This window comes from Sphaeramia orbicularis, chromosome 6 (assembly GCF_902148855.1).
Source record: "Sphaeramia orbicularis chromosome 6, fSphaOr1.1, whole genome shotgun sequence".
Taxonomy (NCBI): domain Eukaryota; kingdom Metazoa; phylum Chordata; class Actinopteri; order Kurtiformes; family Apogonidae; genus Sphaeramia; species Sphaeramia orbicularis.
Window position 1 is genome coordinate 30,245,596 of NC_043962.1, and position 21,104 is coordinate 30,266,699.

A 21,104-nucleotide genomic window follows, 5' to 3' on the forward strand; every position below is an offset into this window, starting at 1 on the left:
TGGCTTATCATATCCAGTAGAGGGAGTTGCTGGATATCTAGTGACTCATCTACAGATTTTCATATTGTCTGAAGAAAACTACACCCTGTTCCTCTGATATCACCCAGTGATATGTCTGCTCAGTACAGATAAAGCTGCTTTTTTCAATATCTAAGCTTGGTAAAAAGCTAAATATGCGCTGTTGTGTGTCACGGTACGGTAAATGCACTGTGAGTTGAAGATTTAAGAGTTTCATTTTCCATTAATTTTTTTTTTTTTTTTTTTTTTTAATATTATATAACAGGACAGACTGGTGACAATACTTAACATGAGGCTGCTCTAAATCTGTGCTGTGACACTACTTTGGGTAAAAAAAAAAAAAAAAAAATCCACATGTTGAATGTTAAATGGAGAACAGACTGAATCCCCCATGCATTACATCCTGCCGTATTGAATTTATACGGTAGTTTATTACTATTAATCAATCAAAGTTTATTTATATAGCACATTACAACAACATGAAGAAGACCAAAGTGCTTTACATCTAAAAGCATGATTAAATTATAACTATTACTATTACTAGTGAAAAAAAGTAGCAGTTACTTCAGAATACTGGGTTAAGCAGAGTGTTCAGTTGAAGTCAGTGCACACACAGTTTTTCTGCTGTCTCTCCCAAAGAAGAGTTGAGTTCACCTTGTATGTAAATAGTGGCCTCTTTACCTCTGCATACCTTTGTGTTTGCACGGGACTACCCACTCGTCCTCGTCAGACCCAATGAGCCTCATCTGGTGAGAGAACCTTTTACCTTCTACTGCAGCTTTCCTGGTCTGGGTAAGCCTTTTTTGGGTTGTGGTGAGCCAGAGTAGATTTACCTTCAATAACCATTTATTAAATCTCTATCCATTAGACTCTGAGGCTTCATAAGAGCTGGCTGCATTAAGCCTGATTATGGGATGCCCGGCAGAGGAAAAGGGTCTATGTGTCAAGTGTGTCATCGAGTGATTTATATCCCTGGCTGGGATTTCTGTCTTGTCAGATGCGAGTGAGCTGCACAGCGGACAGAGAAGCACCGCAATCTTTAATGATGCTGAAACTTTGGTAATTTTTTTAGTTGAGGTGTGAGTCCAGAGGTGAGTGCCATGTCCAGGTGCTGCAGTGGCTCTGCAGGGTTTTCTAGTGCTTCATATCTTACTGTTGCTGCTGATCCCTGACCTGGCGCTGCTGTCTATGGATCTCTTTCTGAATCAGTCTGACTTGCTTCTGTAAAGCATAATTTGAGTTTCCAACATGGACAACAAGGGCCCAGCTGGCAACTTTAAGCGGTCTTCTCTCAAACGCTCCACATCTGGCTCCCAGAAGGTAAGATGAACCTCAGCTGCAGCAGTGACACATTCAACAGGTGATTCAGAGTTACCCTTCAAAGGAAACCCCAGCATTAGCTATTTTTGGTTGTTTTTGAGGAAAATAGTGTTGTGGTTTTGATGTTTGTGTGTAATTGTGATTGTAGCATTCATTTTAATAGTAATTTTACATTTGGTGTGTGAAGATATTCTCTATTGTGAACTTTTTTTTATTATTCTGAGAGCCATTTTTGTTTTTACAGCTTGTCATATAAAGCGTTTGTGGGAGCTGGCCTTTTTAGAGACTCTATATCCAGTGGAATAACATGCAACACTCTGGACTGCACATGTCTGTGCAGCCAGCTCTGCAAAGTTACTGTTAAATGATGTTTAAAGCTGAGCTTCAAGAGGCGTCCTCTCCAGTGCTGCTTTTTAATCCTCCATAATGGCCCAGTATGTCCAACCACAGCCATGACAGATTAAAGACCTTTATATCTTTCTAAATTCTGCTTTCATGTGATTAACACTTTCCTGATATCATGTCCTTGAAAGCAAGAAAGCTGCAGTATGTATATACTATATGCACGCTTCTACTTGCAATCCAGTGGGCAAAGTATGCTGGGATTATGCAGGAGAGTGCAGAACAGTAGTGAGGAATGGGAATGTTGGGGGAGGGGCTAAAATATATAAAAAATATATAATACACAAATGTCATACATGGAAGATTAAACATTATCATCATTAAATTTCCCATTAAATATTGCATCTTTAAATAATTTGAAATTGTTTAGTGCGTTACTAAATCAGTCTGATTCCTGATTATATTTCCAACAGTATATATATTTAACACAGTTTCTATACATTACAGCAGGAATTATTTAGTGAGATTAATATTCTTTGTATAATCCACAGCCTTTTGATATGAGGTTTTACACTGTAAAGCAATCAGAAATGTCATCTGAATAGTGCTACACTTTTAATAAGATTGTATGTGCTGCTAAATATAAACTCATTAGCTGCACATTCCAGACGGCTGTGGGATAACATTGTCCTTTTTTTTTCCGGATTGAGAGTATTTGTGGTGTTATAGTAGTCTTCAATTACGGATTTATCTGACTCAGTGATGCACATAGTTGATCATTTAAAGTAGGATAATAGTAGAAAGTAAGATCTGTTTACATACACACTGTAGTACTTTATGAAGAGTGTAAAGACTGGATTTATTTTCAGTGTGCATGGATTTACTCAGTTACTCCATTACTATAAAGGAGGATGTATTTCATTCACTTACAGCTTTCAACATACTCTCTTATTTTTACTCATGTACAACAGAAGGAGCTTTAAAAGACAGGTTTTTTCAGCTCAAATGAAATGAATGTGATTCAGAACTGTTTTCACACTGGGTTTACAAGTCTTATGACTGTATGATGAAGCAACTTTTAAGACTGGAGTCACGGGATGGTTGAAAACCCTCAAAAACTCTGAGGCTCTGTCAGCGCTCGACATGAACGTCCAGGGCAGCTCGGATTTTATTTAAGTCTGTGCAAAAGTCTGTGTGTAGGTCAGAGCTTCTAAACAGTACAACCCTGATTCTAACTTTTCATAAAATGTCCACAAAAGTACATTTATAGTACAAATAACATCACATATTTATTATCAGTTAGCCATAAATTAATCACTACATTATTTTATATTGAAAACAAGACACATAAGACCTGTAGTGTTACAAACTTATAATATGATATTTAAGATTAATTTACAGATATTAATGTTTTTCAAACGGTATAAACTTCTATCATATAGTGAAGAGAGGATTTTTTTTAAACACATTCTTAAATAGGCTTTTCTTTCATAACAAAGTGATATAGGATCTTTTCATACTGACTCCAGCTTCATTCTATTTCCTTCCTTAATGTTGATTTTGATTTGTTGTGTATTTCAAGGACTTTCCTTTGGGGAAAACAGAAAAACAGCAGCTTTAAAACATGTCTTATGACTCCCTCAACTCTTAGGGATAATCAGTGACATGTTGGACTCATGTGATGGCTAACTGGATTTTCAAACCCAGCAGGACAATGAGTGCATTTACAAACAGCACGGCACAAAAACAGCTTCACAGTTTATGCTATTTTATTTTTTTTAATCAAATGTAACTCGAGTGTGCAGCTTTGTCTGAATATCTTTTACCCTCAAGTGAAAATATATAAAAGGCAGCTTTTTATTTAGTCCACACGGGGCCAACCATGAGTCTGAATTAGTATTTTTTAGACAGTAAAGGAGTCTACATGAGTTTCTTTCCTGTCACGTTGCATTAAGCTCTGACCAAACTGCCATTCAATAGCAAAGCCAAGCAATTAGTTGCTTTTATCTTCAACCCTGGTGACATCACATTCCTCTTAGGACCCCCAAATCCTTTCTGATCCATTTCACTTGTGCTGATGAGGCTTTTGTTGTGTGAATTCCATCATTAGTACAATAATCAAGATAAATTATATGTCCTTTTGACATGTCGGCTGGTACTCAACTTCACCATGGTAAACAATTAATCGTGTACAAAATACTCTTAACGTGCCCAAGTCAAATGTCATATTGCAGATTTACAGCCATCTCTATACCTTTACCTTATGACTGTCTAGGCTGAACAGTCCATGTAATTGTAGCTGCGCTGGAACAAATTTACTGTGATCTACTTGCCCAGTAAGCTTTGGGTCAGCAGACTCAGCCCATGTGATCCCAGTGCAAAAGACCATGAACATACGACAAAAACTCCATATGTGCCTCTTAATGTAGCTACTGCGTTAAGAAAGATATGCAACACATATGTATGAATGTTAAATATATCTGATCTCGCAACACTAACAAACCAGCAATAAGCAACTCCAATCTCAAACAATTATCTTTTGTTTTGAGTGTTTCCTCAGAAACTTCTGCATGTTGAAAAGAATACTGTTTATTGTTCCAAGGCTTGTCCTAAGTCTTGTTAATTTGCTCGGTGTGACACAATCGATCCAGCAGTATCTAATTCTTCAAGGTTTTCATTAAGAGCTCAAAAGCAGCTCTAACAAGGCAGCTGTTTGCTGACTGCATTTTGTTTTTAATTGCTGTGGGTAATGAGTTTAAGTAAGCTGAAATAACTGCGTCATACTGGCCAAACCCCTCTGGAAATGCGCTTTGTTTTCTTTGGCTATAATTAACAGCGGCCCACGTGCGTTTTTCACCGGAGCAAGACCAAAAGGGGGAAGTTAGGGGGACGTTAGGCTTGTTTCTCTGTCTTTCTGTGTCATCAACCACCAGCCTCTTTTGTCTTTTTGACCCAGAGTTGCAGTCAGGATCAGACTGCTCACTTCATCCATAAAAGGAGCGCTTAACTAACCATTTCACATGAAGCAGGTTTCAAACGGGTGTCTGCTTGTTAACTCACAGCTCATACATGTAACTGAATGTCGTCAGTACATTTTAATACACATTATAGTATTATCTCATTAAGTGCAACATTCATAACTAACTTGTTTTAAACTTATTAGACTCATCAAACAGGCATCCATTCATAACCACATTATCAGCTTTAACCAATACTTGCATTTCAGATGGAAACCACCTGGCTTTCATTCAGCCAACCAGGTGACCATATTTATTTATTTATTACGTCTGAAGATTCCTAAATGTAAATCCAGTCAATATTATTAAAATTTAAAAGCAGGATTAAGAGAATATTGAACGGCTGAGCTGGTCTGCTGAGTTTTCTGTTCCTTCACAAAAACAGGGTGGGTGGAAATAGAGATTAACTGCAATTAGCATTGACTGACCTTGCCCCCAACTGGAGCCCAGTAATGTCTTAACAAGGCGCCTTCCAAAAGAATGCCCGCATCCAATTCTTTCAATTATGCTAATGAGGTTGAAATCAAAGTAGTTGGAGGGGGTGAAACTTTTTCAGATGAGAAGTTGGGGAGCGTGTAAGACTGCAGAGCTTTTAGGTTGCATGCTCTGCTCCGTCTCCTCACACAAGCTAAGATCATCCAAACTGTGAAGTGAACACAAAGAAAGGAGTTGCAACAAATTGGAGATTAGGGGCCGGTTATCAAAGTAGATTTATTGTGCCTTGTTTAAGCGAAGGATGAAAATACCCTGTGGGCATGGAGAAGGGGTCATGGGACTCCCAAAAGGATTACCTTGAACTGGAGTCATGAGACTTGGGCGAACAAAGACCCTGCTCACATGCTCATCATATTAACCGGCCCTCATAAAGTGAAGAAGTTTCATGTCCTGTGGGATTCAATAAGAACACGACTGCGAGTGCAGGACCAGGAGAAAGCTCTGGTCGGGCAGCAGCAGATTTTAGATTACAACTTCATTCACAGGCATAATCTCCAGCAGCTCTAGACATAGGACTCTGCAGTTTGGACAGAAGATTGTGTGTAAGTTTGCCTCTCTTCTTAAACTTAATTTTATTACAGAATGATTGAAATGAATGGAATGTAATACTTAATAGAAAGAGTTTGGATGCAATGGTATTAATGTTAAGATCTATATTAGTAAGTAATCTCGAAGGCAGTGAATGTAAGCAAAACCAAAAATAACACTGAGCTGAATTGGCAAAAAAAAAAAAAAAAAAAGAAAAGTAATAGCTTTAACAAGTTCCTGAAGGTTCAGGGCTCTTTAAAGAAAAAAAAAAAAGATCAACATTTCACTGTTGAGACATTTTAAATAAGACTCAAGTAACATTTTTTTTTTAAAATTATTTAAACATGACCCACTCTGAATCGGATGATTGTTTTGGAATAAAAAAAAGAAATATTTACTTTTTCTGCAGCGAAAATATATTGGAGTAAGAATCCATCCTTTAAAAAGAAAATGGTTTGCAGTGTTGGGAGGATAAAAAAGAATCAGCAGCATTTGGATAGTGTAGCAAGATGAAAAAAATATAGAGGAAGACTGACAGGAATGAAATAATATGGCGACAATTAATAAAACAAATGCACAAAGCAACTTGAAAAATGTCATTTTACATGAACAGTTATGTTATCAAACTATATTATGTATTTATTCTGTTTAGATGGCTGTTAAAAACCATTAGTGATTAGAATAAAAAAAGTAGGTATCCAAACTTTACTCTTAGTAGAAAAAAACATGTTACACCATAAAACACTGTAGTGTGTTTTATTGCTGCAGATCCCAATACCACAAAGCCACTTGTGCAGCGAAGGAAAGAGACAAACAGACAACAGTAACTTTACTGTGTATGGGAACTTGTGATTCATGGTCACAGGACTCCATTAGAATCTATTTATTTATTGCTTCGTTCATGATCATATGACTTTAAGCTTATAGGAATGTCGAATATTGGGCTTACAGGGTAATATATTTGTATAATTATGACTGTTGTTCTCTGTGATTTCTTGGAATTATTCAGCTTCACTACTTCACTTTAATTGGAATACTATCATCAACAAAAGCCTTGAGGAAATGTTGTTTTAAAGCCAGATAATTTTTGATCAGTACTGGAAAATGCTGGGATGGCAGGCAATAAGAACAGGATCTGACGCTGTGTTTGCATAGTAACTTTGCAGAGCGTTTTCACTGGCTATGTGTCAAGTGAAGCAGACAATGAATGATGTCTAATTCCACAGAGTTGTTCATTAATTGTTCATCAGTCGTGCCCTAAAAATCTCAGACATAACAGACCACGCTCTGGGTGAAAGCAGCTCTGTATACAGTGCTGCTGTGGACTCATTTCAGCAGAAAAGATGCAGTTTAACTTACAGTTTGTCATATATGCAGAAACCTTTACACTTTAAATATATTTGGTCGCTTTCTCAACAGGTGTCTTCATACTACGATAACAGAACATGTAATGTGAACTAACAGATTTGTTCTTTCTCATATTTTCTCTTCATCAGGCGCAGAAAGCTTGGATTGAGAGAACCTTCTGTAAAAGAGAATGTATTCATATATTTCCCACCAAGGACCCGACCAGGTAAATATTGCCTATACTACTTCATTTTGAAATGATAATTAATTACAAGTGCATAAGCATATGAAGGTTGTAACAATATATGTGATAATTATATGTTTACCATTTATTATGAGAAAAACAGAGGAAAATGTTGCTCCTTTTTACAATTTGATGCTCTTTTTATTACACTAGATTGTACTTTAAATGTCTCTATAAAGATTGTATCATAAACAGAAAGTAATAGAAAAATCACACATACTACAGCGTGTAAATAACTGTAAAATATAAAAACTGATCAGCTACTTACAACATAAGAACTGCTTTAAACTTACCCAAAATAATGTATTTATTCATGTTCTATCTGTTGCTACAGACAGGACTTTTTAGGACATGGTTACTGTCCTGGGCTTTGACAAAATCCCAAAAGCTGCCAAGCTGTGCAGCCTTTTGTTTTTGAGGCACATATTTCCCAGAAATGACCTCAGTCATGAAAAAGCCTGGGTAATGTGTTTTTCAAGGAAAAGAAACGGCCTTCATTAGTGAACAGATCGTCAGTCTAGCCCGTCACATGCAATTATAGTTCCAGCTGACACTAAATACTTTACTTCTTTTTAATACCTTTGACAGTTTTAAAAGTCAGTAAATCAGAGTCATTCATTTAAAGGAGCCCAAGGCTGAAATGCTACCTGAGTAATGTTCTTAATGGTTTTGTGATCTGTGTGTTGTAGATGTGCCTGTGGTCAGCTGACAACACAGCACGTGGCCATCCCTCCTGGTGCCAATTCAGTGGAGGAACATCAGCTGGTGCAGATTGACACCCCGAAGGATAAATGGTCTGTAATCAAGCACACCAGAACATACCCAACAGACGCCTTTGGCATAATTGAGTTCCAGGGTGGAGGATTCATCAACAAGGCCATGGTGAGCATCAGTTTTAGGAGTTAAATCAATAACCAACATGGCACATCATAACAAAGGTAGAATATGATGATTATAAAAAGTGTTGGATGAGATAAAACTAACAGTAAATGAGGAATTAGGAGGCGATATGAGCCCATCATGAGCCACATTACTGATCTGTTCCATCTTTTCTTTGACAGTACATCCGGGTTTCCTATGACACCAAGCCTGACAACCTGTTGCATTTGATGGTGAAAGACTGGCAACTGGAATTGCCCACTTTACTCATCTCTGTACATGGAGGTCTTCAAAACTTTGACCTCCAGCCCAAACTCAAGCAAGTTTTTGGCAAAGGCCTGATCAAAGCCGCTGTCACAACTGGAGCTTGGATCTTCACGGGTGGAGTCAATACTGGTAGGACACGACAGTTGAGGATAACGCTTTTAATGTTCACTTAACAAATAGCAATTTGTGACATTAGAAGATTACCTTTGCTCTAAATTGTCATTACATAATGCCTATTCTGCAATTTCCTGGGGGAGATTTGCCCCTACCCATTGTCACAGGTTTAACCACTATAATTAAAACCTTTGTGGAAAAATTCATCACAAATGACAGCCTTTATGGATTTTGAGCACAGCATGTGGCTGTGGCTCACGATGCCCCATTAGAAAGCTGACTCATTATTATTGATGTTGTTATATTCTGTTCTTAGGGGTGATCCGTCATGTGGGAGATGCCTTAAAGGACCATTCCTCCAAGTCACGAGGGAAAGTCTGCGCCATAGGAATTGCCCCATGGGGGATCTTGGAAAACAAAGAGGACCTTCTTGGAAAAGATGTAAGAATATTTACAGCTGCACTGTCCTGAAAACATTCTTTTATGTTAATATTTTTTCAACTTGAACTTATTGTTATCTCTTTTCCTAGGTAACAAGGCCATATCAGACAATGGCAAATCCACTAAGCAAGCTGGCTGTGCTTAACAACAGCCACTCCCACTTCATCCTGACTGACAATGGCACCTGCGGGAAATACGGCTCTGAGGTCAAACTCCGTCGACTGCTGGAGAAGCACATCTCCTTGCAGAAGATCAACACCCGTAAGTCACGCAGCGCTCCTCGAATGTCATACAGTGTGTTTCATCTTTCATGGTGCGTGAGTGTTACTGTGCCACAGTCTTGTTGGACACGTGGACGGAGAGCTCCTCTGTGACCTGTGGGCTTCCCTTTGTCATCCTATGCCTGGAGCTCCGATAAGGCAGGGACAGCAAAGGGATGCTCAGCCGTCACCACTGACTTCACCCCCCTCCCTCATCTGATTTTGTCTTTTCACACATCACATCAAAACTCAACGTACTGTGCTTTTAAATTCAAAATAAAAATCCCTTGATAATACTATATGTTGTATGTTTAAGGTCTGGGCCAGGGCGTCCCTCTGGTGTGTCTGATAGTAGAAGGAGGTCCTAATGTCATCTCCATTGCCCTGGAGAGTCTGAGAGACGAGCCTCCGATTCCTGTGGTGGTTTGCGATGGCAGCGGCCGTGCTTCTGACATCATTTCCTTTGCGCACAAATTCTCAGAGGATGGAGGGTGAGACTGATGATTCTCTTTTTTACTGTACCCATGTAAATCATTTCTCTTGTACGAATCTGAAACATCATCTTTATCTCTTCTTTGTATCTTTCAGCTTGGTTAATGATGACGTCCGAGACCAACTTTTGGTGACAATCCAGAAAACTTTCAATTATAGCAAAAGCCAGTCACAACAGATTCTACTCATGGTTATGGAGTGCATGAAGAAAAGGGAACTGGTAAGTAAAAGAATGAAAAGAGGATAAAAAAGAAAAAATGGAAAGCTTAAAAAGGAAAAACAAAATTCAATATTAACAAAACTATCATCTTTCTGCTAGCATTTCATCATTGTTCTGTATCCATTTCATTCAATAAATGTTTTTGAGTTGTGAAACACCTGGTCTCCATCGTCATTCATCCATTCCACTCATCTGTGTATTTCCATTAACATATTGAATAAACATAATCCCCACCACCTGCTTGTCATTTGCTTGTTGTTATGGTCATGTGTGGTACGTCATATAATCCAGGGCATTCACAGCTTTATTCTAGGTCAACATCAGCCCTAATGTATAAGCACACAGCTGTAAAGTGGTGGTGACATTCTGCAGTGTAAAACTATTAAAGACCATGTAAACAATAAATTTCAGTACTCTGCAATGAAGTGCACATGATGGTAAGAGTTTTCAGAGGTGGGAGATTAATCCTCAGCGCTAAAAGTGTTTCTCCGACGTGTTTGCCGAAGACCTCGATACATAAATAGCGGCAACATTTGTGCATCTCCAGCAGATTTCCGTAGGCGTAAGTGATGTGATTAGTAGTTTGTAATACCCAGTACATTTAATCTCCATGCTCCATACATTTGGGTGGGAACGATCAGCGCATACCACCACCTGCTTATCTGATGCTCTTACTCTATCCATTCAGAGTAAGCATGCACCACACAAATGGAAGAGAGGATCCATCTCCTTAATCCCTGGCCAGGTTCCTGTCCCTCCACTTGCCTGGCTTTTTTCAGTCCCTAGAGTGCTATCACTTCAGCAGAGAGTCCCCTATCCCCCTAGTGTATTAGACTGCTTAATGCTCCAACACATTCAGATAAGCAACTTAAAACTGCTTTTTCAAAAATCATACTGCTGTGGAGCCCCCCCCCCACCGACCCTCATACCATTAGTTTTCACTGATAGCCAACTCAGACAATGTGACACAACCACCAAAATATTTGAGCTTTTTATACACGGATAAGAGGCTATACTATTGCCTGCTTTTAACCTAAAGTGCCATGACTAACCTACAGGTGAATCAGTGTCACTGTCTAGTCCTCACGTAATCCTTTCATCCTAAGTGCATCCCATGTGAACAGCTGGGCTAAAACAAATAAAAAGACTGATTTAGAGCACTTTAGTTTGCTGTGATGTAACAACACACTCCAACGTTTAACCAAATTTCAAGTTTCGGATTTTTTTCATTTGCAGAAGAAAAACACATAGCTGTTTGCTAAAAGTAAAATCAACAAGTTTTGAGTCTTTACATCGATGCAGTCTGCTCTGAAAACTTTAGCACAAAGCCAAAACTTCACGGCAACATAATCCTATTTATCATGGCTGCACATGTGACAGTCCAAGTCATCAGAATTTCATTTGATATAGTCGAGTTTATGAACAAAGCAAGCACTATCATTCTATCTGACAAAAACATTTCCTGTCTATACTTGGAAGGTCAGAAAACAGGGCTGAAACCTACAAATTTCACAACAGTTGATGCCACAGTTATAGCTATACTGAGATTAAGGGCCATCTCTGACAAAAGAATTTTCATTTTTTCATTGTTTATGTCACTTATTATTAAGGGCTTTAAATATTTCCTTACATGTCACTACCTACACTGCAAAAATCCAAATCTTACCAAGTGTATTTTTCTCATTTTTAGTCAAAATATCTCATCAAACTAAGACATAAGACATAATCACCTAAAGACTAACATGTAAGTGAGATGTAAGAACTTATTTTTAGACAATAGATCTTGAAAATCTTATTTCAAGAAATCTCACCAGGATAATTTTCACTTGTTTCACCAACAGATTTTTTTTGCTTAATTCAAGTTTTTTTTTTTTTGCTTAATTCAAGCAAAAAAAAAAAAAAAAAATCTGCTAATTGAACATGTGAAAATTATGTTATCTTTTTTTCAGGATCTATTGTCTAAAAATAAGTTCTTATATCTCACTTACAAGTTACTCTTTAGGTGATTATGTCTTATTTTAAGTATGATGAGATATTTTGACAAGAAATTAGAAATATACATTTGGTAAGATTTGGGTTCTTGCAGTGTACCTCATACCCCGCCACTGGTTTTGTTTATTTTTGTGTTTTTCTCAAATACAGATCACAGTTTTTCGAATGGGTTCAGAAGGACAACAAGACATTGAAATGGCCATTCTTACTGCATTGTTAAAAGGTACAGTAAACATTCACAAAAAAACTTAGTTTTATCTATCTATCTATCTATCTATCTATCTATCTATCTATCTATCTATCTATCTATCTATCTATCTATCTATCTATCTATCTATCTATCTATCTATCTATCTATCTTAATATGTATATTCAACTGAAAAAAGAAGAAAACTGGACTCTACATGCACTTGAATGTCCGCTGTCAGTGTTTTTCTCACTAAACCCCTCCTTTGTTTTACATCAGGCACCAATGCTTCGGCAGCAGATCAGCTCAGTTTGGCTCTGGCCTGGAACAGAGTGGACATCGCTCGTAATCACATCTTTGTTTATGGACATAATTTACCAGTGAGTGGTGCTCAAATCTGGGCAGTGTCATTTAATCATTCTAAATGAGTGTACTAAAGTTTCAACTCCATGATGTCCATGATGTGTCATTAAATGTAGGAAATAATTTGGTTTTTAAATCACGAGGTACTGGGTGGATTCTTGTTGAGCTGAGCTTCTTACAATCAAATGAAAACTTACATGGTGGCATACATAACTAACAAGAAAATATCTGTGACTGGATTTTGCTACATTAACGGGTTAAATAGATGAATATAATTGCAGTTTAACCCTCAAAGATGTAAAACAGCCATTATCAATCTAAACAAACTGATCTATGTCTAATAATTTTAGAACCGGTAATACATTAAGAAAATTCAGGCAAAATTCAGTTTCTCAGCTTTTTCATCGTCATCAGATATGACCCCTTTAGATGTTCAGAGGCTCTGTAGTGAATGTGGAACATTGATTCACCATTAAAACCCATGTAGTTTTACAAATGACAGTGCTTGTAGACACTTATTTTTGTGTTCAGTTAATGATAAATTTTGCAGAAAAATTCACTTTTCTTCAGTTTTCTCAGTTTTGATACAATAACCCTTGAATTTACACTGAGGTTTTATGATCTACATGATCAGTGAATTAAATATATGAAAATACCTGATTTCACTGAAGAATCCAGAGGGTAATATTTTAATAAATGATGATAAATCAGTTAGGTAAGCTTAAATATAGAGAAAAGTCTTTGGAAGCCATCGCAAAAAATAGTTCTAGGTATCAAACGGTGAAAAAAAAGATTAGTCAAATTAATTAATGATATAAAATTTAAGAGGCCTTCTAAAGTTTTAAATTTAAGATTTTATGATTTATGATTACACACATCAGAAGCTGTCAAAACCAAAAACCTTTGGAACTGTAAATTCTGATATCTTTTTGCCAAACAAATCATCACACTGCTTTCATGTTTAACTTATATCTCAACAACAAGAGTTAACCCTTTCATGCATGAATTACGAGAGCCTTAATCAAAAATTTTTTCCTGAGTGTTTTCATTCCTCTAGGCATTAAAAAAACAATGCAATTGAAAACATTTTTATGAACCTATTTTTCATGGAGTTGTAAAAATGTCCACTCAGCTGGACACCATACATTTAATTTTTGAAGAAAAGTCATGCATTTGCTGACATACTGTGTGAAGACTGTGAAATAATAACATTTTTAATGCAGCTAATCTGATGTTTTCTCACATTTGAACATACTCTAATACTAGTTATTACTCACTTCATGGAAATAATATGCAAAAAAACCCCTTTTGTTTAAAAAAAAAAAAAAAACCCTGTTGATTACAGTCTATTAATAATAACAAGCAATTGATTTACACTCAAACATGTTAATGCAGATCAGGTTTATCAAGAACAGCAAAGTTACAGTAATGGTATGAATGTCAGTGTATGGGATGGTGCATGAGCATCCACTGTGTTGACTGATATGGAACTAAAACCACAAAACTGGTGAATATACAAAAGAACAGCTTTGAATAGCTGTCCACTGTAGTGACCACTGTGCATGAAAGGGTTAATATAGATTTACTTCATTTTAGGTCACAGTATTAAGTTAATGATAAATTTACTCATACATAAAATCATAATTGAGACAATGTTGAAGTGACCACATGAATTTAAAATCCATGACCCACTTCTAATCTAATACAATGTAATCAATAGTAGAATGTATTAAAAGAACATTGTTTAAATTACATCAGGCCACAGAGGTAATGAAATGCCAAAGTTAAAATAAACAGGTGTTAAAGCTTCCTTTTCCTGCTATAGCCAGCAGGTGCCATCGCCAACACCACAACCTCTGGAGTAGTGGTCCAGGAAAAGCCGAAGAGTCCTGTCAGCGCTCCCAAAAACAAAACCCGAGGGAAAAAAGGGAAGGGGAAGGGAAAGGCAAAACCTGAACCTCCAGAGGAAACAGATCCAAGAAAGCTAGAGCTGATTCGTTGGGTAAGGTTGGAATCTGTAATAAAATATTCTAAGTGAAATCTGAGGGAAGCTGTGATGTGTAAATAATAATAATTCTGTGTCATGTCTTAGGTGAACTCTCTGGAACAGGCAATGATGGATGCTCTAGTTCTGGACAGAGTAGACTTTGTCAAACTGCTTCTAGAGAACGGGGTCAATATTCACCACTTCCTCACCATCCCCAGACTAGAGGAGTTATACAACACGGTGGGCATAATACTACTGCAACAAAGGAAGACAAGAATTCATAATGAAAATCCAAAAAGTGGAATATGGTTACCTCTTCTTACTCATGCTTCTCTTCTTTTTTAGAAACTTGGTCCTGCTAATACACTGCATGCTGTGGTCAGGGATGTCAAAAAGGTAAAATAATTCATTTCCTCTGAACATTTTTTGCAGAATATTTCAGCCTATTCAAATTATTCTTCATTTGTGAGGTGCTGTGTTTTCTATATTAAATGTTACGCTGGTGATTCTGCAGGGGAACCTTCCTCCAGATTATCAAATCACTTTGATTGATATTGGTCTGGTGCTGGAATACCTCATGGGTGGTGCTTACAGGAGCAATTACACCAGGAAAGCTTTCCGCAACCTCTACAATAATTTGTATGGACTAAAAAGGGTATGAAATAATGGAAGACAGCAATTCAAATGTGTTTGATCATTGCATTACTTAATGTTTGTTATAATCTTATATTATGTTCTTTTTTGCAGCCAAAAGCTCTGAAGCTTCTAGGAATGGAGGTTGAGTATCTCTCCCACAATATAACTGTTTTTTTTTCTTTTAACAACTAATGTAATAAAACACAACCAGGTTCATACAAACAGAATAACCATAACACTTTCATGGTTTGTTAGGATGATGAACCACGGACAAAAGGAAAGAAAAAGGCCAAAAAGAAGAAAGAAGAGGAGGTTGAAATTGATGTGGATGACCCTGAGGTCTGCAGGTTCAAGTATCCCTTCCACGAACTGATGCTGTGGGGAGTGCTGATGAAGCGCCAGAAGATGGCGTTGTTTCTCTGGCAGCGTGGAGAGGAGGCCATGGCGAAAGCACTGGTGGCCTGTAAACTGTACAAAGCCATGGCCCATGAGTGTTCTGAGAGTGAACTGGTGGATGACATCTCCCAAGACCTGGAAAACAACTCTAAGTTAGTGACACAATGTTTTTAGTCTGATATCAAACAATTTATATGTTTTATATCTGTTTCCTATGAAAAAAAAGAAAAATAGTAAAGCAGCGACTGTTGCTCACCCTTTAACAGAGAATTTGGACAACTGGCCTATGAGCTGCTGGACCAGTCCTACAAGCACGATGAACAGGTGGCTATGAAACTCCTGACGTACGAGCTGGTTAACTGGAGTAACTCCACCTGTCTGAAGCTGGCTGTCGCTGCAAAGCAACGTGACTTCATTGCCCACACCTGTAGCCAGATGTTGCTCACAGACATGTGGATGGGCTGCTTAAGGATCGGCAAGAACCCAGGCCTCAAGGTGGACAGGAAAACATTTTGTGAAAAGAAAATGTAAAAATGAAACAAAAACAACTTAGCTAATTGCAACTCATAAAACTGTTCCCCATGTAGGTGATTCTGGGAATCATCTTCCCGCCTTTGATTCTGCTCCTGGATTTCCGCATTGGAGATGATGCATCCTATAATGCACCTGGAGGCAAAGAATCAGGAAAAGACAAGGATGATGACACAAAATCTAGCAAGGTCCCAATGAATTTATTTTACACATGCAATACTTCTTTGTGTGAAAAATGGCAAATCATGACAGAAAATGTGCTGTCATATTGTAGGATGCTACCGATGCAACTTCCAGAAAGGGGGATGAAGAGGAGGGCAGTGCTAAAGTCCGTAAAATCCCAATCGGCAAAAGGTTCTTTGAGTTTTATGATGCGCCCTTCACCAAGTTCTGGTTTAACACTGTGAGTTTCCTTCTTGTGAACTTACATAAAACTTGAATCGTTGAAGTAGTTATCTCTCCTCTTTGACATTTGCTTTTTTCTTGTTCTGACAGATTTCCTATCTGGGTTATTTGATGTTGTACAACTACATAATCCTGGTGAAAATGGAGCGATGGCCATCCATACAAGAGTGGACTGTCATTGCATATATCCTCACACTTGGAACTGAAAAAGTCAGACAGGTAAAAGTCAATAACTGTGATGACAGTAAAAGAAGAGTGTAGGAAGTAGTATTGATTCTTAATGGACCTTTCATCCCTGGTCTCCAGATTCTCATGTCAGAGCCAGGAAAGCTGAAACAGAAGATAAGTGTGTGGCTGGAGGAGTACTGGAACATCACAGACCTGGTCGCCATCTCCACCTTCCTCCTTGGGCTCATGTTGCGGCTGCAGCATGAGCCTTACATGGGTTATGGCAGAGTCATCTACTGTATAGACATCATCTTCTGGTACATTCGGGTCTTGGACATCTTTGGAGTTAACAAATATCTTGGACCATATGTGATGATGATAGGGAAAATGGTAATGACATTGAATGCATCACTAAATTATGTGACAGGCTGTAAAAACAGTCCAAGGGAGTCATTTGGTTCTTCCTCTTGCTTTCTTTACAGATGATTGACATGATGTACTTTGTAGTGATCATGCTGGTAGTGCTTATGAGTTTTGGAGTGGCACGCCAAGCCATCCTTCACCCAGACGAGGAACCAACCTGGCGTCTGGCCAGAAACATTTTCTACATGCCATACTGGATGATCTATGGAGAGGTTTTTGCGGACTCGATAGACCGTAAGACTAGAATTCATAGTAAGATTCTGTTTCCTGATTCTGGGCAGATGATCAGTATTTCATTAATTCAGAAAGTTAAATTTTGACTTAAGTTATATACTATGCTTCAGTCCCCTTTATACTTTGTCTCCCCCTGCTGGCATATTCTAGTCTTAAAATGCATGGCAAGAATTCAGCATTGAGGAAGAGTAGAATACGAATTATTATTTCATGTCCTCAATCATGATCATCTGCCATCAAGTCTTTTTATTAATGTGTCTTCTGTCAGGGTGAAGACAGAATACAATCAAGGTTTCAAATGTCAAATATATGTATTTTTTTCCATTTCAGTTGTTCTGAAGTTGTATGTTGATATCAGTGGACAAAATCCTCCACACTAGAAATAGTTTTTGATGAATAAAAGTTATAAATTAAGCTTAGAACAATACACTGAAAAGTCAAAATCATTGTTTTTTTGGATACAGTGATTACACTATTGTTTGATTAATGGAAAGTTGAAATGAAATGTACAGTCCAAGGTCCTGGACATCAGCTTGATCTTGACAGAAGTGTGAAAATTAATCTCATGTTTACTGGTGCTAATGTTTTCTCTATGTTTTTTTATGACTATGCTTTCCTGGGATCTTCTTCAAGTCTATGCAATGGAAATTAACCGTGAGTAGCCACTATGTTAAGAATGCAATTCCAGACAATTTGCTAAACATCACAGGATCATTTCATTTGCTATAACTGTCTATCTCACAGCTCCATGTGGTGAACATTTATATGATGAGGATGGGAAAAAGCTGCCACCATGTATCCCCGGTGCTTGGCTCACACCTGCTATTATGGCCTGTTACCTGCTCGTGGCAAACATTCTCCTGGTCAACTTGCTCATTGCAGTGTTCAAGTAAACATACACTATCATTTATAAGTAAGCTAGCTTTATTTTACAAATAATTTCTACTGCTGCTGGTTTTAACTCACTGTTCTTGGTTTCTTATCCTGCAGTAACACATTCTTTGAAGTCAAGTCCATTTCCAACCAAGTGTGGAAGTTTCAGAGATATCAGCTGATTATGACATTTCATGATCGCCCCATCCTGCCTCCACCTCTCATCATCTTCAGCCACCTTTACATCCTCTTCAGCAGACTGTTTAGGCGGTGTGGGAAGAAGAAACAAGAGGGAGAACTAGATGAGAAGGACCGTGGACTCAGTTAGTTACCTTGAATATTCCATGATATATATTTTCTCTAATATGTCTGTCTAACTTAAACATTTGCATGGAGTACTTGTGTGCTCTGGCGCTACAGCCGTTTTGGACATGATCAGAACATTGATGTCATTTCTTGATTTGTTTCTGTCAGAGCTCAGACTGAATCCAGAAGAACTAAAAAATCTGTACGAGTTTGAGGAACAGTGTGTGGAGGAATATTTCAGAGAGAAAGAAGATGAGCAGCAGTCCTCCAGTGATGAACGCATCAAGGTTACTTCAGAAAGGTGAATTCTCCTTTAAGTTGATGCAATAATTTCTGAGCAGATCTATTTTAGTTCATTCTTTTAAAAAAACATTAAATTTCTCTGGTGTTGTTGGCAGAGTTGAGAATATGTCTATGCGTCTTGAGGAGGTAAATGAAAGGGAGAACACTATGAAGGCCTCTCTGCAGACAGTGGATCTGCGCCTGGCCCAACTTGAAGAAATCCATGGAAGAATGGCAGTCGCCCTGGAAAAACTTGCAGGGGTGGACAGGCTGGAGCTCACCAGAACATATTCACGAAACTCTTCTGTGTGTGACCCCTCCTCACTTCTCCGTCAGGGCAGTATTAACAGTGCTGATGGTTACAGCCTTTATCGCTTCCACATGGATATGGAGGAGTTTGCAGCCAAGTCGAAGGACACTGATGAAGCAAAAGCTGGACTAGAAAGACAAAAGAGTCTTCGTCAAGCTTCCAGTACTTGTGCTCTCAATGCCAAGGATGGGGGTCAGACTTTGGAGGTTGGCGGTCTGGACAGAACACGACCCAGTTCGTGTGTGGACATTCTCATTTCTCCTTGTGAACAAAAACCTCTTTCTGCATCATCAAGTCAGGACAACATAAGCACCAGAGGTCAAGGCAGTACAATGCTGCTGGACAGACTGTCAGACAAGAACAGACTAAAGCCATCCTCCCCTCCAAAAAGGACTAAGTCCTTGAAATGCTATCCTGTTGAAGACCAGGGAGCTTCCCCTTTGACAAAGAGGAGGACTATGAGCACCATCATCGTCAGTCCTCCAGATGAGCCAGAAGTTCCAGTTGAGCCCACAAAACCAGTCCTAGAAACCAGTTCTTCACCAAAGAGGACTAAATCTTTGCGATATATCCCTACTGAAAGTCAAAGCACTTCCCCTATCTCAAAGAAGAGAGCTATGAGCAGCATAGTCTACAATCCATCTGAGGCAAGTGATGATGTGCTGCATGCTGCAGACTACAGGTCACTGGTGGAACAAGTATCTAAAGCACCAAATCAGTGGCCGCCAAACCTGGAGTATCAGGTGCACCCCGCTGTGTCTGGTCACATTCCAAAAGTGTCAACAGTCAGAACTCTTGCCCAGCAATTTCAAGACTCTTCTGCAACCGCAGTCCACAAAAAAGAGGAAAACCAGGTCCCTCAAATTTTAGAATCTAAGGTAAAATCTCCAGCGAAAGGTGACGCAGAGGACCATGCGAGGACAAAGGCCAAGAGAAACCTATCAGACACTACTGATTATCTGACTGTAGCAGATGAAAAGTTCCTGCCGTCTTACAGGTCAAAGAGCTTCAACGCCTGTGATAGGAGACCCAAACCCCCACCTGTAGGTAACGAGGCCAGAGGTTCTAGCAGTGAGAGAGACCTTGTTGAAGCCTGTAGGGCATCTGCTGTTGGACAGAAGAGTGAGAGAAAAATGACAGACGTGGAGAAAAGAAAGGAAGATGGACAGGGAAAGAAATGACAGCCTCAAAAAATGGGAAGATGAAATTACAAAGAAAAAATATGCCACAAAAGAAAGAAAAACTAAGTATGAGGAAGTTGTTGCTACCAGCAAAGTGTGGTTTGTTGGTACAGATTGGCTGGAAATGCAGTTGTGCAATGTAATCAATTGCCAATGTAAGTTTGTAGCTCTAACTGCATAGTAGTGAAAATCAACACACATTCTGTTTCAAGATCCACTTTCTTTACCGTCTTTACTTTTCATTGGTGTAACATACAGTAGCTTACAAAGACAATCATTCACATCACAGCTTTCCTACTTCATTGTGATTTATGTTGAAAATACAAAGGAGACCTGTCTGACAGTGTAAGGTGAAAATAAAGTATATACACATAACAGTTATTTGTACTGATATATGCAATATGAGCTCCAAAAACATGAACTATTAATACATGGCTGACTATACACTGTAAACATTTTCATTTCAGGTATTGTAAGATGTGCTTTGCAACAACCCAACACAAAGGTGCCCCAACTGCTCTCATGCAAATACTGACAATCGCTTAACAATATGTATTAACCACAGCTTCCAGAGAAACAGGAAACCTATTCACAGTTTCATTGACACAGTTATATGTATAAATAAAGATTCAATAATAAAAAAAAAGAATAAATAAAAATAAGAGTATACGGCAGTTTGGATTTGTACACATTTGTCTTTTCTGTCTTAATACTGCATGTCCTTCTTGGCACAAACAAACAAAAACACATTATGCCAGTGCAAGTGGCTGTAAGTCTATTAGAATACATGAATTTACACAAACAAATACAATCAATGCTGATAGTTGATATGTTTATATAACAGCA

At 38.2% G+C, this 21,104-nt stretch overlaps 1 protein-coding gene and 1 long non-coding RNA gene across 4 annotated transcripts; one reads left to right on the top strand and one right to left on the bottom strand.

Annotated features, from left to right (window-relative positions):
- Window positions 1–270: 270 nt before the first annotated feature.
- Window positions 271–653, bottom strand: LOC115421279 (uncharacterized). The gene is made up of 2 exons (XR_003935659.1): window positions 548–653; window positions 271–421 (listed from the first exon to the last, which is right to left on the bottom strand). It is a non-coding gene; the product is annotated as an uncharacterized LOC115421279 (long non-coding RNA).
- Window positions 609–20,891, top strand: trpm1b (transient receptor potential cation channel, subfamily M, member 1b). 3 transcript variants are annotated; one of them, XM_030137081.1, is made up of 27 exons: window positions 609–1,338; window positions 7,217–7,293; window positions 8,001–8,193; window positions 8,373–8,586; window positions 8,888–9,012; window positions 9,102–9,273; window positions 9,589–9,763; window positions 9,861–9,984; window positions 12,127–12,199; window positions 12,443–12,543; window positions 14,352–14,528; window positions 14,619–14,753; window positions 14,859–14,909; window positions 15,028–15,168; window positions 15,261–15,290; window positions 15,405–15,697; window positions 15,812–16,040; window positions 16,133–16,264; window positions 16,351–16,479; window positions 16,572–16,700; window positions 16,788–17,039; window positions 17,132–17,324; window positions 17,940–17,960; window positions 18,051–18,195; window positions 18,297–18,502; window positions 18,654–18,786; window positions 18,884–20,891. In XM_030137081.1, exons 1-27 carry the CDS (start codon window positions 1,267–1,269, stop codon window positions 20,256–20,258), a joined length of 5,097 nt encoding a protein of 1,698 aa, XP_029992941.1. In that variant the 5' UTR covers window positions 609–1,266; the 3' UTR covers window positions 20,259–20,891. The 3 variants fall into 3 exon arrangements, with proteins under 3 accessions (XP_029992941.1, XP_029992942.1, XP_029992943.1); XM_030137082.1 differs by having other exon boundaries at window positions 17,132–17,306; XM_030137083.1 differs by lacking the exons at window positions 12,127–12,199; window positions 12,443–12,543; window positions 14,352–14,528; ... (14 more) ...; window positions 18,654–18,786; window positions 18,884–20,891 and adding an exon at window positions 10,051–10,220 and having other exon boundaries at window positions 1,021–1,338; window positions 9,861–10,017.
- Window positions 20,892–21,104: the final 213 nt, after the last annotated feature.